This window comes from Vidua macroura, chromosome 18, assembly GCF_024509145.1.
Source record: "Vidua macroura isolate BioBank_ID:100142 chromosome 18, ASM2450914v1, whole genome shotgun sequence".
NCBI classification, from domain to species: domain Eukaryota; kingdom Metazoa; phylum Chordata; class Aves; order Passeriformes; family Viduidae; genus Vidua; species Vidua macroura.
Window position 1 is genome coordinate 11,317,972 of NC_071588.1, and position 17,430 is coordinate 11,335,401.

The window sequence follows — 17,430 nt, forward strand, 5'->3', positions numbered from 1 at the left end:
TAATCCAGTAAGGGCTGCTCCTGTGCTGGCCTTTGTGTGCAAGGACAGAGGAATTCAATTCTGTAAGAGTGAAAATGGTGTGGAATCCCTGGCATGCTGTCTCAGCAGTTTGCTGATGTAAGTGCTGTTTGCTAATTAGTGCATTTCCTTTGCTGGTAGCACATTTCATTTCAGTCATGGCTTGACTGTTGGGTGTAGCAGTACAGTGCTGTGTGCTTCTGCGTGCAGGCTGTCTTGGAGAGCAAAATCAACCTCTAGATTGTGACAGTGTGAACACTGAGTGGGATTTTAACAGCAGGAACTTGAGTCTCTTGCCTCTGTTTAAAGGAGGGGGTGTGTTCCTGAGAAGTGATTTAGATGTCATTCCTTCACTGGCTGGACTCCAGGCTGGAGAAATGGTCTTCTTGGAGCTCTCTTGAGACACTTAAAGAAAAGACTGTGCTATCCCTCAGCCTTTCTGAAAACTGTCCTGTGAGACCCAGGAGAGCAGGAACTCTGCCTCCAAGTCCTACCAGAAATGTTTGGTTATTTTTCTGTGTTCTGACATGAAGGTATTTCAACAGAAGTAACAAGGAACTGAATAAAGGTAAAGGACTTAAATGTGACCTGTCTTTGGGTTCAACAGTTCAAATATTGCAAAGAAAAGGTTCTCAGATTCACCACTCACTATCAACCACTTATTTCAGCATTTTTCTCTAAACATCTAATGTTTCTACATCCACTGTTTTGTGCCACCACCAGGAACAAGTATTGTGTTATCCTGGAGACCTAGATATTGAAAATTGAGTGATAGAGCAACTGTGATAATCTTAGTACTAGACACTTACTCGTAGTATCAGTGTTTGGAGAGCACAGATGAGAGTCTGGAGCAGGATGTGCTAGGCCTGGAAACAGTAGGTGCTCAAACTGACTTGAGGCACGAGTGCAAACTTCCATATCATAATTCAGGCTTTGTATGCTTCTCTTCTACCATTTTGAAAAATCAGCTTCTCTCTTTAAATACAGAAATCTTAAATGTCCCCCTCTACCAGTAAAACTGGTGAAAATTCCATGTGAGAAACAGGAGAGAAGAAGGTTATGTCTAGTTGTTCTGCGTGGCAGAGGGGGGAAGAGGCAAAGTGGGCTTCCCTAGCAGTGGCACAGGAGTGTGCTGGGACCAGATTAGCAGAGTTTGTGCTACCAGAAAATGCCCTCATGAGTAATGTTAAAAGTAATGTTCAAAAGCCTCGTTGGAAGGCTGTCTGGAGACTCTGGAAGAGTGTGTTATCAACTGAAGGCCTTTCATGCTGCAGCTGTAAACACTCCTGTAAATATTTACACACAGGGACTGGGAGATAAGCAATTGCAATCTCCTAATTGATGGCTTATCCCTGTTGGAAAGATGCCAGTGGGCAGGCAGCATTGTGCTCACTTGGGAACAGCAGCAAGTGTGTGCCTCGTGTCACAGCCCCTGCAGGGCTCCTCAGCACGGGGAGGTCTGGCTTTCCACACACTTGCAGCCAGAGAATTGACAAATTATCACAGCTGTGAGCTCTGCCAGCACCCAAGGGAACAAGTGCTTTTCTAGGATGCCCTTCAGTGCTTGAGTTACTCCAGATGAAAACTGAGCCACTGGCTTTGCATCACTTTGTTTCAGAGTAGAATTGACAAGTCACTTGAGCCAGTTACTGGGCAACACTGTGGTTTTAACCCAGTGAGTTCACTTGATCCATGATCTCTTTGGGAAGTCTTTGCCCTTATGGATCCAGGGCACTTGGCTCTGCTTCTGCACAATGTAAATTGCCAGTCATGTAACCCCGGCATTGATTCTTCCCAGAAATTGTTTTCTGTCTACCTACCAAGGTAAGCATCATCTTAACTGCAGGCTAGACAAAAATATTTTGCCAAGGGAACAGAATAAAGAGTTGCAAATAGGGAATGAAAATCTAGATGAGTTCCACTGCATTGTCTTATGTGATAAAAGAATCGTGACACATCTTTGAATAGCAGCTGGGGATAAATTCACCGGGGTTTGTCAGTAGGCAGGAACATAGCAGAGGCAGTGTCTAATTTTGCATGAAGTATTAAACACAGTGTTAGAAGGATCTTTGTGATGACTTTTTCTTCCCTTTCCTTTGCACCATACCAGACCTGCATGTAAGAGGAAGAGGGTGCTTTCTGAAAAGAGCTCCTTTGCCTGTCCCTCTTTATCATTTGAATGTCTAACAGATTAGAAGAAAAATCTGTCCTTCTTTGGGTATTTGTCATTACACCTGTGGTTTCTGTATTTCAGTTTTGTATTTGGGATGGAAGCCCCCATACTTCAGAGCTCAAGACTTTCTCCTTTGAAGTATGGAGGGAAGGCAGCAATTTCAATTGGCTTCTGATCAGTGTGGGTTTAAAAATTTTGGGAATGCATCTGTGTCAAGGAAGAGCAATGTCTTGTTACAGAGAGAGAAAGTAAAGATGTGTGTGAGTAATTCCTGATGCTGTGCATTCTGCTGCATCGTACCTTCTGGGTCTGGGATTTGCATTCTCCTCATACTTTCTCTCTGTGGTCATTTCATACTTGCACAACCTTGTATTTGCTTTTCTTGAACTCCTTGTTCCTGTTGCTGTTGCCATTAATGGGCCTACTTCCTCTGATGCCTTCAGGATGGGGCCTTCTTTATGGACTTTGTTCGCAGCCCACGCACAGCTTCAACCTTCTACTCCCAGGTTAGTTTGGAATGGGTGTTGTCATCTCTGGCTTTTGGATTGAGGTGATGGACAGCATTTGTGTCCTGAGCTTAACACACTGGGAACCTGTGTTCGTTTTTAGAGACACTCATTGAGAGTGAGATGTACGGCATTGGCAGAACAAAGAGGCAGATGCAAGCATTTTTTTCCACCATTCAATGTTTGTGCTGTGTTTTGGATGTTCATGTGTCCTGTCTCACTGTCCTTTACTGTCTTGTCAACTACCAAAGCTGCTCTTTTTGTTTTTCAGCAAGTGCTTGTTTTCGATCTTACCTCACTGAACAAAATGGCCACAGCTCACTTGTCTGGTTCTTGGCTAAATTTCTTCTGTGGTGTTTGATAGGTGGCTCTGGAGATATCCAAGTCAAATTGTGTCCTTGGATTCCTGAACAACTGAGGCTGAAAATAGATAGTATCATCTTGGTTTAAAAGAGTCCCTGTGACTGAAGTAGTTTGTCCACTTAACACCAGTTAGGAATTAGCAGTAACACAGTTTGGCCATAGGCAATGCTGCTGCTTGAAGTGAGCCCCGAGGAGGGAGAAAGGTTTTTGCTGGCTGTGGGCGCACTGTAGAGTTGACCCTGGAGCATCTACTGGTTTTGGCTGCCCAAAAAGGGACATCTGCCATTAGAGATTTTTGGGGTGTGAGAAATGGCATAAATAAAGGACTTCTGGCAGTCAGACCTAAGTCAAGCTAGCAGCTTTGTGATTTTTAGCTGTGTATTTGCTGTGGATTCATCACAGCAGAGCAGCCCCCATGTTTATACCAGCTTGAGTTAGAGTTACTCTGCTGTTCGTGTTCTCTCTCCCACCTCTCCAGCTTTTATATAATGTGCCTTTACTAAACCATACGTGTTAATGACAGATGGCAATTACAGCCTGTACTTAGCTGAATCCTTCAGCATTCATGCTCTTTCTGAAATGATTTTATGTTAATTTTGTGAACTATTCAGTCTACCATTGGAATAGAGCGAGTGTTCCTGCGGGAGGAAAGTGTTCCTGTTGTCTTGGCGACATAGGTGTGGGTGGGTGTCAACCAGCCTTCTCACGCTGCCCTGAGAAAGGAGGGAAGATGAGCTGGGTTTTTTTTTCTTTTGAGCATTATGAAACTTGAATTCGTGTGATACATTTGCATATTTTTGAGAGTTAGACTTGAAACTATATTTGCTAAATGCTTACTACCTTCCCATAATGATAAAGTATCCTGCTGTGTGCTTATAATCATAGTTATTCCCTTGGGTTGAAAATGTCAGGTTTGGACTGGTGTTGCTGGTTTGCCAGTAGTCCTCTCAATGAAATTGTTGCTGGGTTGGTGATCCTCATCTTTATTTGGGTCTGAATTTGTCGTTTGTCAGGAGCTCTGTAGTGATGACAAAATAAGACTGTATTTATCCCTTCTGCATATGCTTGTGCTTCCTTAGAGTATTGCTTGTTGTTGACTAACTTGGGCCGAGGCTCGGATGATGCAGGGAGGGGAGAAGATGGGAAATGGATTACATGATGAATTTCATAGAGGTGCTGCTGTGCTTGCTCCTCCCAGGTCTCTATCGATCAATCGGTTCCTGCAACCTCCGATGGCAGCGCCTTGCTACCCACGGGGCAGGTCCCTGACAGGGGCAGCACCCAGGCCCTGGGGAGCACCCAGAATGCTGCAGAGCCAGGATACAGCACAGCTGGTGCTGCAGAGGGCAGGTAGGAGAGGCACAGCAGTGCTGTACTGCAGAGCTGTTCAATTCCAGCCCCTTTCTGGTGTCAGGGAATGGGCACTTAAACAGGAACCTGGGAACAGGCTGTGCTGTGCCTGTCAGCACGAGCAGGCACTTGTCACAAGACCTTACTGCAGCATTTCCACGTGCAGAGAGAGTGGTAGTAAAATAAGCCCTGCAACCCAGTTTTCCAGAATTAAATGAACACAAGGCCTAATTTCTCCACCCACAAGAAGGGCTTCATTCTTCAAGAAATTACGAAATTCCATTTCTGAAATCTGCTAGTAGGAAACCAGGCTTTGAATTGACATCTTGTCTGTTTTGGCAAGGGGTGGGGGGGCTGCAGGTCGAATTGGATCAAATAGGTTGATAAAATCCAAGAGATTCTAACCTGGAAGCAAGACACCGGGGAGGAAGCAATGTTGAAAATAAACTTTATTAGCACCTGTTTCCTGTGGTTGTATATTACAGTAAAAAAAAAATAGCCAACTTGAAAATGTTTGCTCTCAATTGCTGCTGAGTACAGCTGGATGTGACACATTGTGCATTGGGTCCATAAAGCAATGTCCTGGTGACCTCCTGGGGGAAATACTCATCTGATGCTTTTAGTTGTCCTTCTTGAGTTGAAAAAGGAAATAAATGTGGCAAAGTCATTGTTGAGAAGAGAGAGCAATTTTCTTGAATGTACATATTTGAACAAATCTAGCAGCTTCCTTGATTTTTGAACATGCTTCTGTTTACTGCCCAGCTCCCAGCAGTGTTCAACAAGTGCTCTGACTTCCTCCTCCACTTTGGTAGAGATTCTTGAAGCCATGAAACACCCCACGTAAGTTTTTAATATAAATGTTCTTAACATGTGATGAGATGTTTAATAAGGGGACATGAGAAGTGGAGTCACTCAAAGGAGAGCCCCACGTCAGCTGTTGAAGAGTTTTACACTTCCTTTTGTTATTCAGTTCCAGACTCTCTAATAAGGAATTTTATAGAAATCGAGATACGAGCAAAGACTTCAATTATTAGTCCCAGAACCTTGTCAAATCAAGAATTCCCAGTAAGTCAGTAAAGTGCTGTCAGTGACAGCTCTTCATCTTGTTACCAAAAGCCAATGAGACATCACTGCAGGGGCACTGTGCATCTCTTGTCCTGTATTCTATCCTCCCTCCCCCTTTTTTTCTTTTCCCCAGCAGTGATTTTTGTCTTTGTTACCTAAAAGAGCTCTTGATCAGCCTGTGTTAACGTGTGTGGCTTGCTGTGCTTCAGCACAGGGATCCAGCTGCTCTCTGAACAGAAGGGCCTCTCCCCCTACTGCTTCATCAGTGCAGAAGTTGTGCACTGGCTGGTGAATAACGTGGAAGGGGTGCACACCCAGGCCATGGCCATTGACATAATGCAGGTAAGGAAACTATCCAGGGGCATATGGAGGGCCAGAAATGCCTTACTCTGTGAAAAAAGTAAAATTTTAGAGCAAAGCATAGCAATGATTTCTGTTACTTATTAAAATCTTCTTATGGATGAGTATTGAACATAGTGCTCAACAGAATACAAGGCAAAGATGACATTTTTTGGATTCCCTATCACAAAACAGCAACATATTCTTCACTAGTAATACATCTTTTTTTTTCTACTTATATGATGGTGGTTCTGTTTATAACCTCTAATTAGCTGGTACTCACCAAGTGCTCTGCATTGTGTTGGAATTGAGGCACTAGGCTGTGATTTGGTTTTCCTTTCTGATAATTAGTTAATAAAGTTGTAATAAAACCAGCATATGACCTTTTGGATCTGAAGCAGACACACTTTATGCAGGAACACTGCTTGTATTCATCAAGGGATTTTTCTGTATTGAACTGTGTCAGGGGCAGAAGGCTGGAAATGTTCTGGAGTTCATTCCTCTGCTGAGATCCCATATCAATTAACAGAGAACTTAGAATGCTTCCAAACTCTTACCTTCTATAAATCCATCTATAAAACCAGAGCAGGGTATTGGGGGAAGACAGACATCTGTAAAAAGGTCAAATGTAATTTCTCAGAGAGATAAGAAATTGCTACATTTACTGAAAATCAAGAGATAACTTTGTTGGTATTCTTGTTAGGCACATATCTGGACAAAAATATGCCAAGGAAAAGAAAATTACTTCCTAATGTTCTCTAGCAACCTTTTTATGTAACTGGAAGAGTGATTTCTTTATCATATTTGCTCTGTTCTTTCTTTCTCTTGTTCAGAAAATGTTAGAAGAGCAGCTTATTGTCCATGCATCTGGAGAAGCTTTACGAACCTTTATTTATGGCTTTTATTTTTACAAGATTGTTGTGGACAAAGAACCAGACCGAGGTCAGCATTGTTATTACAAGACTTTCCTCACTATCCCTTTGCATAATCACCAGGCTGTTCTTGATTCTTAGGGGTGCTGCAGCAGGAATGCATTTTGGGAGCAACCAAAATCACTGATCTCAAGAGTCTGAGAAATTTGGCCGTTTTAGTTAAGGGAAAAAAAAAAAAAAAAAGAATAGCAGAAAACAAAGTAATTTTTATCCTGCTTCTTTTTCATCAAGAACTACTTTTCTGTCTGAGCCTTGTCCACTTGTTTCTAACTGGACTTCCCTTCCCCTTGTGCAGTGGGGCTGCAGCAGCCTGCCATGTGGCACACAGCTGCCATGGATGACTTCTCAGCCTTCCAGAGGAAATGGTTTGAGGTGGCCTTTGTGGCAGAAGAGCTCCTGCACTCGGAGATCCCGGCGTTCTTCCTGCCCTGGCTGCCCAGCCGCCCCGCCTCCTATGCAAGTAGGCACAGTTCCTTTAGCCGCAGTTTCGGAGGACGGAGCCAGGCAGCTGCACTCTTAGGTAGATGCACAGCACAGGTGACAGCTGGGGAAGTTCAAGGGGATAGTTTGAAAGGGGAAGAGCAGCCAGCCAAGGGTATGATCTCACGTGGACCAGCAATAAAGCTGCAAATTTCATGCTGGCCTTACAGTGTCTTGCACGTGGACTCGCTCTCATATGCTTTCGGTGTGTTTCACTGGCTGGGCAGGAAACTTTTACTTCAGAGTGCTGGAATACAATAGAAAGTATTTCTTAAAATATTCCTTCTTCCTGAACCTCTAGAATTTAGGGAGGAAGATACTTTGTCTCCCTGCAAATCCAGAGAGACTGTTCACAACCTGTAAAGTGTGTGGAGGGATAAGTTGTGAGAACAGCAAAGCAACCAAACTGTTCTTAAAATTACATATCTAATTGCTTCCTAGGGGCAAAAGCCACACTGAGGTCCAGATGTGTTAGAAGTTTTCTATGATGTGCTGGAGGCTTTTTAGGTAATCTGAACCAGACTCCTTACATTAATGAGTCTGTGAAGCCCAGCTGCAGATGATCCCTGTGGTATGGAAGCAGTAGGAAGATCTTGCTGCTGGGCAAGATCCCATTAGTATCTAATGTTCTCTAATGTGTGGAGAGTAACCCTGACTGCCTCTAACAGCCCATGAAACACACTGGCTTCGTGACTGACCCTGTTGCTTTGTCAGCTTCTTGTTACATTTCCAGGCCAGCCTGAGTCACTTGCTTTTGTTCTCCTTTCCTTGTTTAAGAGAAAAATCATTGCTATGGAACTGCAGCTTCAGGTTTATTTAGATGCATCTGTTAAAGGCCTAGCAATTAAGGATGAAAAGAAAAAATTTGCTGTTCTCCTGCTGTGTATATTTTACCTTCTGAAGAGAAGTGCCTTTCTGCTGGTGTAGTATCTCTTAAACCTGAAGTCACAGTAATCCTTGTGTATTTCTGAGAACCTTGCTTGAAGAGGAACAGCATCAGAAGTCTGAAAGCAGTAAGGATAGGAAATCTGAACTAATGGTTAATTCCCTGAAGTCAACATATGCAGGTTATTTTCCCTGTCACATGATAAATCTGTTGCTTTGGCTGGTATCCAACCTCATTAGCTCAGTGGCTGGCTGGAGCTGAAGCCTGAACTGGCTGGCATGAAAGTACTGTGGAGGCTGGAGGCACTGGGGCCAGATCCTCTTCATGGTTTGATCTCTTACTCACTATTTAGCCTGAGAAAACCAGTTCACATTCCTCTGATGCTCTGTTGTGAGCTGAGAAGACTGAGACCCAGCAGGCCTGTACCCCTGAGGATGAGTAGAAGTGTGCCTCAGTGTCCCCCTCACCTCTCATTTAACACCAGCCAGGAACAGTGTATTCCTGCAGCATGTGGCTATTACACATATGAGTAGTTCTTTTCCTTTCAGTTGGGATTATGTCCATTTTACTATTTAACTAATTTGCAGCCCTTGAATGAGTGATAAATGCCTTCAGATTGCTCTCATGCAGTCTGGGTTTTCCAGGAATTATAGTTTCTTGTAGAAAAATTGAGTGTGGAGGTTTTTTCTTACAAAGGAACTGGTTTAAATGATGCTTCTGTGCTGTCCCTCTTCTAAACAGTATTCCAAAAAAACTTCAGCAGTTCATCTGAGGTAAAGAGCTTTACTAAACCCAGATGACCCCCTGGTCCACGTGACTTCATTTGTTCCTCTCTTGGTCTTGATTAGGTTGTGGTTTTTATTTCTTCCCCTCCCCACCTTCCCTAAATGTCAGGCTGTGACATAAAATTGCATGCAAGCATTGGGAGCTCTGGAACAAGCTCCATGTATCTCTCAAATCTTTATTCCTCCCAGTTTCCCAATCACTTGCCCAGTGACTGTCCCCTTTCCCTTCCCAGTGGAAGTCTGACCTGTGATACAGCTAATCTTGTCCCTTTGATTTATAGCAATGCATGCACTAGCAACTGTAGTCATGTGTGTAGTGGAGTCTGTGACTGGAGAATAACCTGCCTGCTCCTCTCCGATTTGCTTAGTAAATCATTAGTTAAATACTCAATAGTAGAAGACAATTGGGAAGCAGGTGAGTCCTCTTAAAGTCTGACCTATGGAAGCCAGAGTATTGGAACAAGTTGGTTTTAATCAGAAGCTTCTGAATTCAGACACATGGACATTTCTCATCAGTGTTTAATGTATTTTTGATTAGCTCATCTCGTAGGACTGGTTTCCTCTGGCTTTGCCTGTGCAACTGCAGTTGCAGACAAGGCAGAGAGACAGTCCAGCCCTAACAGGGAGTCTGCACTCTCTGGGAAAAACAACAGTCTAAGGGAGCAGGGAGCTCATTCTTCAGTGTGCTAGTTTGGGCACACTGGGCTGTGGTGTTATCACTGACCTCTTGGCTAATGACCAACACCTACCTGACTGAGCTGCTTTGGTTTCACAGCTTCCAGGATGTTGTTTTCCAACACACTTTGTTACAAATTTGGCACCATAACCTCCTGACCACAAGTATGGTATTCACAATATCACAAAGGAGCCAGAAAAAGAAACTCTCACAGTGTTGGTCTGACAATACCAGATCAACTCAGAAATTGCAAATGACACATTTCCCAAAGACAAAAATGGGTCTTATTTATGAAACAAAACTGGGTGATGTTCTTTCATTTTTGTTGAGTTTTTATTTTTCACGTTCTATGCTACAGTAATAGCAATTTAAAGGGTCTCCTTATAACCTTGAAAGTGCCTCCAGGTAACTTGCAGAAGGTGGGCATTTCCATCTACGTTGAGGAAGGATTTCAGTTTTGTTTTGTTTTTTTTTTAATAACATCAAGCCATCAAATTATAAGATAATTTAAAAGCTGATCCTATCAAGGAGTGCACATCTGCTTCAGCAAGGGATAACAACATGCATCCCTCATGCATGCTATAATAAAAAGGGCAGAAGTTTTCCCATAGAAGCTTTGCAGCCCATTGTTTTCTGTCGATTTTTAACATTACAGAAATGTTAAACTATGCATTTGTCTAAAGAAAAGTTGAAGGTGATGGTGTGTTTCATAGCAGGACTTTGGTCTCCAAGTCAGGAGATCTGGGTTCTGCCCCAGCCTTGCAGTCCTCTGTGTGACACCAGCCAGGTCACTTCCACTGCTGTGCTTCTCTCCCTCTCCTGCCTGATGCCTGAGGGTTTCTGTCACCGGGATGCTGGGGTGTGGGGCACAAAGGGAGCTGGATCTTGGGCACTATCCCAGCCCTTACTGCACAGCACTAGGAGTTCTTGCAGTGGTCAGAATGCTGCTGCATGTCTTGGCTGACTCTTCGTGCTTTTACAGAAAGTGTTGGATGTGCACTTTCAACAATGCGGTAATGTCGGATATTGATACGGAATTAAAGAAACAAGCAGTTTAACTTATAATCTCCTTTAGTGTGGAAAGTCCTGGAATGCTCCTGCCCCATGCAACAGCACCCTGTTGTGATTTCTGGTGGAGGCATATAGAAATATTTGGCATGTTTTGGGCATGAGGAAGCTGGTGTTGTCTAGCCATGCATAATTATGGCACCAGTTGCCTGTTGATTAACTGCTGGATTCTTGGTTCTCTCTCCTTATTGCAGCTGAAATGTCTTTTGACTGCTTGGGGAGGTGATTCTGTAGCACATACCCCTGACATGAGAAATACTTGAGGATTTTTGTCTTTTGTCATCTGGATGAGCTGCATTCTGGGACTTTTCTGCCAGCCCAAAAATACCCAGGGAGGAATGGGAGGGCAAATTAATTTCAAATGCCTTATCTTGGTTCTTCTGTTCTCTTCATCCTGTCTGCCACCTTCTCTTTAATGCCAATGTCCCTTGGCTGCCCAGCTGCCACGGTGCCCGAGCAGCGGACGGTGACGCTGGATGTGGATGTGAACAACCGCACGGACCGGCTGGAGTGGTGCAGTTGTTATTACCATGGCAATTTCTCCCTGAACGCTGCCTTTGAAATCAAGTTACACTGGATGGCAGTGACTGCAGCTGTTCTTTTTGAGATGGTGAGATCCTGGTGTTCTGGACAGCCACAGAAATGCCTGTCTGGCCTCTGTGTCCCTTAGAGAGCTGGGGACATGGTATTAGGAAGTCTTAGGGAGAGAGACAGTGGCTTGCATCTGCCTTTATTTCCATAAGTAATTTTCCTGGTGGTTGTTAGTGTTGCTGCATCTGGTCAGCATTTATCACACCAGCTATAGCCATTCTGTCTGCAGGAGTGTGTTCTGCTTTCAGTGGGTTTTATGCACAGTATGCAGAGATCAACACAGGTCAAGGTGATAAATTTAAGTCCCCCTTAGGCAAATTTTAAGCCCTGAGCCAGGTCTTTGGAAAAAAATCTGTTTCACATTACATTCCTTCTATCCCCAAACCTTAAAACTTTAAATCTCAGTAGAGTTGCTTTCATAACAAGGCTTTTCCAGGCAATGTGTTTTTCCTGCTCAGGAATGTTTCAGGGTTTTTTTTAACTTGCTGAAAACATTTTGAAATGAAAACATGTCACTTTTTAATTTTTAGATTAAATTTTTAGATTTCATGTTTAGATTTTTTTCCCCTAATGTAGCTTCTGTAAAACTCAAACTATTTAACACCAGGTTTTACCCCACCCAGCCAGACATCACTAGGTATTTGGCTTTGCTTTTATTTAAAATCAATTGCAATGTTCCAGTAAAGCAGAAGTGTTTAGCCACTGGTGATAAGTAGGCTGAATCAGTTCCTGAAAAATGTCCTATTTTAAAGTGCTTTCTGATTGATGGAGCACTTCAGAAAAAGGAAAGCCTGATGTCTTGTGCTTGTAGTGCTTTGCTTGCAAGGACGTTGGTGTGCCTGCCATGCAGAGCAAGCTGAGCCTGTGGAGAATTGAGCATGTCTGATCTATTCTTGGGGAATGAGTTGCTCTTATGCACATAAGTGCCCTTCGTCAGCTGGCATGTGTGCTATGATTCATTGTGTGAATTTCTTCTCAGGTTCAGGGTTGGCACCGGAAAGCCACCTCCTGTGGGTTCCTGCTTGTCCCAGTCCTGGAAGGCCCCTTTGCTTTGCCCAGTTACTTGTATGGGGACCCACTTCGAGCTCAGCTGTTCATCCCACTCAACGTGAGCTGCTTGCTGAAGGAGGGGAGTGAGCATTTGTTTGATGGTAAGAAATGCACTTTCTTTTACCCCTCAGGGTGCTTTGTGCAAACAGGTCACTGTTGGCGCGTAGCTGACGTAAAGAAGCTCCTTTACCAGCCAGCCTTAGGTGGCTGAAGGAGCTGTTTTTACAGGTCAGCAGCCCCTCAGGAAAGAAGTGCTGGAGGAAGCTGTGCTGGCAGGCTGATTGTGGGCACCAACACACAGGAAGGGTGGTCTCCCCAGTGATGCTGCACACTTTCGGACCCATAGCCAGTAGCTGTTGTGTTTGACAGACTCCTGTCTGTTTTGCTGGTAGAGCCACAGCTGCTCTGCATTTGTATCCTGCATTTGTTTATTCTCCCCCTCCCTAAGATTGGGCTTTCACCACTGCCATCCTTCTTTTGTTGTTGCTATGGTTACTTTAATGGTTACAGTGTTTGCACATGAGATTAAGCAGAGCAACTGCAATCTCCTTTTCTGCAATGTGACCTCGCCCTTTCCAGTGAGGCTGTTGTGGTAAACCTCAGGTGGAACCACAAGATCAGAGACCTGCCCCCATACAGAGAAGGGCAAAATTGCGTTATGAGGAGGGACAATTATCAAAAGGCTCTGTTTTAACATAGTAAATTTGATATTTTCATTAACCCTTGACTCAGTGTCCAGGTGTAACTGTACAATGAATGTACGAATCCATATGCTGTGAGGTCACCATAGCCCAACTGACTGAACTAAATATTTTCAGAGCACTCTTGTGATACACAGCAACCCACTCTTCTTCCTTGCCCCCTCCCACACCCCCCCTTTATGTTCCTCTCCTTCATCTCAAGAGACACAAATAATAAATTCATATATGAGTCTGGTACTGGAGTGCACAAAACACATCTCTAAGAGACACCTGACAAAAAAGTGTGACTGAAAGAAATGGCTAGGGAAAAAAAAAAGAGTGCATGCAGGCCTCCTGAGGAAAACTAAAGTCTTTAAAAGGAGGGAAATAAAGTAGCTTTACTAGATAATTGTTACTTTTCTGTTTGTTTCAGGCTTTGAACCAGAAACATACTGGGACCGAATGCATCTTCTCCAGGAAGCAATAGCTCACAGGTATGTCTGCAGTGGAGTGGGCTGACCAAACAGTTCCTGTCTCCCTGGACAATGTGGGATGGAGGCCTGTGCTGAACAGTCACTCCTGAGTCACTTGGGTTCTGTGCTGTCTGCCTCTCTGAATTCTGCATACAGACTGTTAGACTAAAATACAGCCTCCATGCCCCAGGTGGTTCTGTGGGTGCAAGGGGCAGCTGTGTGGTGTTTCAGTCACTCCTTAGGAACCATACTCTCTCCTAGGGAGAGCCTTGCCTTTGGAAAGTGCCTGTTATTCTAAGTTAGAAGCAGAAAGGCTGTAAATAGACACTTTCTGAGAAGGAACAGTTATTTCCTTCTTGTGTATTTAGCACAGTCTTGAACTGGATGACACCTGATGATTGACAATAGGCAGGAGACTGGGGTGGGAGCTGTATGGAGGAGGTTGGGCCCAGTTTAAGAAGGAATTGTTGGAAGCTTGGATGCTATCTAGCCTTATCCCTTTGTGTAATTGAGCTGCCAGTTTCTTTCATGGTGTAGATGCCAGGGTTTTTTTCATGACAAAGAGGGCTGCCTTTTGTAATGGACTTTAGCTTGGAAATCAGCTTTCATTAGTTTAGAAAGCAGAAGAACAAGTATCCTACAAGCAGCAAAGAACTTCCAGGTAAGCTGCTTGAAGTTCTGCATGGAATGTTACACATAATGAAAATAATATTGTTGCAGCTTGAAACGTGCCTAGGGAATGTCTGTCTTGACTATTGCTCTTCCCTCTCTCGTGTGCAGCTGCCCCATTTTCTCAGAGACTGCATGGAGCTGCTGCTCTTGTTTCCAGCTCGAGTCAGGCCAGGGAGCAGTCTGGGGTGATAGGCCTGACAGGCCCACACTGTGTCTCTTCATCCCTTTTCCTTTTGCCTTCAGGCCATAAGAAGGGGATAGTGGAAGGATTTCCTCTGGTGCCCTTGCCTTTGGCTGTGGAATTCTACCTGGGGCAGCTCTTTCTTTTTGTTTTCTTTTCTTTTTTAATTCCTCTTATCTCTATTTCTTCAGATTTGGATTTGTACAAGATAAATATTCAGCCTCTGCATTCAACTTCCCAGCAGAAAACAAGCCCCAGTATATCCATGTCACAGGTGAGCAATATTTGGAGGCTGTATGGCAAGGAGGAGGTTATTACAAACAAGATAACCATTTAACATGTGGTTTGTGTTTCGTGTCATGTTGGTGCTGTTCTGTCCCTAACCAGATGACAAGTAGGTGTGTCAGAAAACACAAACCAGAAAATTGGAGGGGGCAGTATGAAAAGCACAAAGTGTTGCTGCTAATAAATTACGTTGGTTTGAAATCCTGCTTTACAGCAGCTCTGAAACTTTTCTTTCCAGAAGATGAGGAAATTTAAAAAAATAAGGCATATTTATATTTATACCAAGATCAATGTAAATAAATGTGTACCCAGAAGCAAGGAGGAGGGAAAGGTGTTAGGACAAGTCAGTGCTCTGTTCTTGTGCTTAAGGTCTGTTGTAGATGCATCTCTACCCATACACACTGTGTGGGAGGTAGATCAAGCATTTAGGGTCCGCTTGCTGAGATGTGAAAACAGTGACTGGAAGGCAGTGCTTGGAAAATTGCAGAAGAGAATGGAAATTGATGGGAAGCCAGCAAGATGGATCAGAGCCTACATCTTTGCTTCATTCTGTGCTTCTAAGAGAAAGGCAGACAAAGTGCACTCCCTCCCGGCATTAGACAGGAAGAAATAGCACCTAAGAGCCAAGGGGGAAAAGTGTATCCCATCTTCTCTTGCTAAAAGGCAATTAAATGAAGCTCAGGCCGGTTTCATTTGGGAATTTAACGAGTCAGCTACCAGAAGTAGGGACTTAGGTCTGCCTCAGACTGAAGTGCTGTCTGTTTCCTGCAGGGACAGTGTTTTTGCAGCTGCCATATTCCAAGCGGAAGTTTTCCAGCGGGCAGCAGCGGCGCCGGCGCAACTCCACCAGCTCCACCAACCAGAACATGTTCTGTGAGGAGCGCATTGGCTACAACTGGGCCTACAACACCATGCTGACCAAAACCTGGCGCTCCAGCGCCACTGGCGATGAGAAGTTCGCAGACCGGTTGCTGAAAGACTTCACAGACTTTTGCTGGAACAAAGACAGCCGGCTTGTTACGTTCTGGACTGATTGTCTGGACAAGATGCATGCTAGTGCTCCGTGAATAGGGTTGTATCTCTTAGGGAGACAGCTAGAAGCTTTACCTTGTGGCAAGGAAGTAGAAGTGAAGAGTCTCTTTGCTGGATTCATATTGAGGCTCCGAGAGGACCTGAGCAATATTGCTGTTGATATTCAACAGAATTTGATTAAGTGCTTGGAAAAAAAGAATTTGAGCTCTTGGCTTGCCAGTATCTATCACCTGACCTTAGCTTGGTTTCAAGTAGCTACAGTCTTTGGTTGCCAAAACTTCAGTTAGAGCAGAGCTAAAGGAGGGAGAGTGCAAATGGTTTTCAAGGGCAGTTGGATTCAGCACAGTGTGATGGTGTCAGCTTCCAGTCGCTGGAAATGATTGGTGCCAGTTGGCATCTGATGTGCCTAGCAGCAGCCTGCCCCTTCCCCTTCCAAGGTGTACCTGATCGTGTGAATATGTAAGATAAGATGTGAGAGATGCTTGTTAAATTTTCATACATGTAAATAAGTAAAATGCAGAAAATGAAGTGACCTGATGTTTTGTTGTAACTCCACAGACAGCAATACAAAATTGGTGAGTAAAAGAAAACAATTGCCAAAAGAAAATACTGCTTTCTATGTTCAGCTCAAAGTTCAGTGCTGGGGCTTTGTCTTATAATTGTGCAGGATTTTCTGTCTTCATGTCTGGATCTAGAGCAGTGCCACACAGCAAAAGCAGGAAGCCAGTTACTGTCTTGCAAGGCCAGCACCGAAGCCTAAGGAGAAATCAAGGGCTACTGAGTACAAGTTGCTGCCGAGGGTTATGGGCAGGTTTTTAGAACGTGTCTGCATGCCGCAAGAGGAAGCTGCCTGCACTCAAGCTTGTAGCCTTTGTCTTTGCAGGGCGTGGGCACGGGCTGGTTATCTAAGTGCAGGTTTAGGGTGGATCACAGCCGGCAGTGCCGTGCCGTGCCTGGGGGCTTGTTGGCTCCCGCTTCGAGATGGTTCCTCATTGTTACATGTCCTCGGGAAACTGGAATGAGGGGACGACCGACACCTTCACGGTGCTGTTCAGATCTGATTCAAGGCTAATCGTAGCTGCTTCAGATTTTTATCCCCTAAACTGAGTCAGCATGATTCATCTGTTTTTAGACAGCACCCACCTATAGAAGGTGGGTTTGAGCTGTGCGCCTCTTCATTCAGTTGCTCTAAGTGTGTCACAATTATCAGTGCTTGTCTGATCCCCATTAACGACTTAAAAATACTCTCTACTATGGAAGGAACTTGCTGTGATCTATACTATACCGTTCTACATCTCTTCTGCGCTCCGGCAGCCCTGTGCACGCAGCGGTCGAAGCTGCAGCGGGCGGGGGGTGGAGTGCAGGGGCAGCCTCGGAGCCCCGCCTGGGCGGCGTCTGGGAGCCCGACGGCGGCTCCGCACCTGACCCCGCAGTGCCCTCGGCGCCGGGAAGCGCTTGGACACTGAACGAGGCTACGGTGAGGACCGGGATCGGGAGCGGGGCGGCTGCAGGGACCGTCGCCTCGCTGCGGGAGGTGGCAGAAGGGGCTGCCGCCTGCAGCTCCTGCACTTCGCAGCTGTTTCCCAGCTTCTCCCCGTTTTGCCCGGGGGGAGGGCTGGAGTTGGCCCAAGGGTGCGGGGAATCGCACCGGCGTCCTTTTCCCAGGAAAACGGGCGAGAAACAGCCCCGACGAGGGTTTTACATTTTACAGTAACTGCGGTCTGCCCGGGCCTGTCACGTGCCATTTTGGAGAAATTTCAGCAAATTAATTTCATCTGAATGTCTCTGGACTTAATGTTGTGGTAGTTTTAACCTGTAAGCAGTG

General features: G+C 44.8%; 1 protein-coding gene across 6 annotated transcripts in view; it reads left to right on the plus strand.

Moving 5' to 3' along the window:
* DEPDC5 (DEP domain containing 5, GATOR1 subcomplex subunit) overlaps nucleotides 1-16,137 on the plus strand; it is a 39,077-nt gene extending 22,940 nt beyond the window's left edge. For 2 of the 6 annotated variants that reach the window (XM_053993525.1, XM_053993527.1), the window contains exons 33-43: nucleotides 2,635-2,697; nucleotides 4,259-4,410; nucleotides 5,173-5,250; nucleotides 5,685-5,817; nucleotides 6,648-6,756; nucleotides 7,042-7,266; nucleotides 11,082-11,251; nucleotides 12,212-12,383; nucleotides 13,396-13,456; nucleotides 14,480-14,562; nucleotides 15,345-16,137. In XM_053993525.1, the coding sequence (XP_053849500.1) occupies nucleotides 2,635-2,697; nucleotides 4,259-4,410; nucleotides 5,173-5,250; nucleotides 5,685-5,817; nucleotides 6,648-6,756; nucleotides 7,042-7,266; nucleotides 11,082-11,251; nucleotides 12,212-12,383; nucleotides 13,396-13,456; nucleotides 14,480-14,562; nucleotides 15,345-15,640 (1,542 nt within the window). In that variant the 3' untranslated portion in view covers nucleotides 15,641-16,137. The other 4 variants (XM_053993529.1, XM_053993530.1, XM_053993528.1 and 1 more) reach the window with 3 other exon arrangements.
* The last annotated feature ends 1,293 nt before the right edge of the window (nucleotides 16,138-17,430 follow it).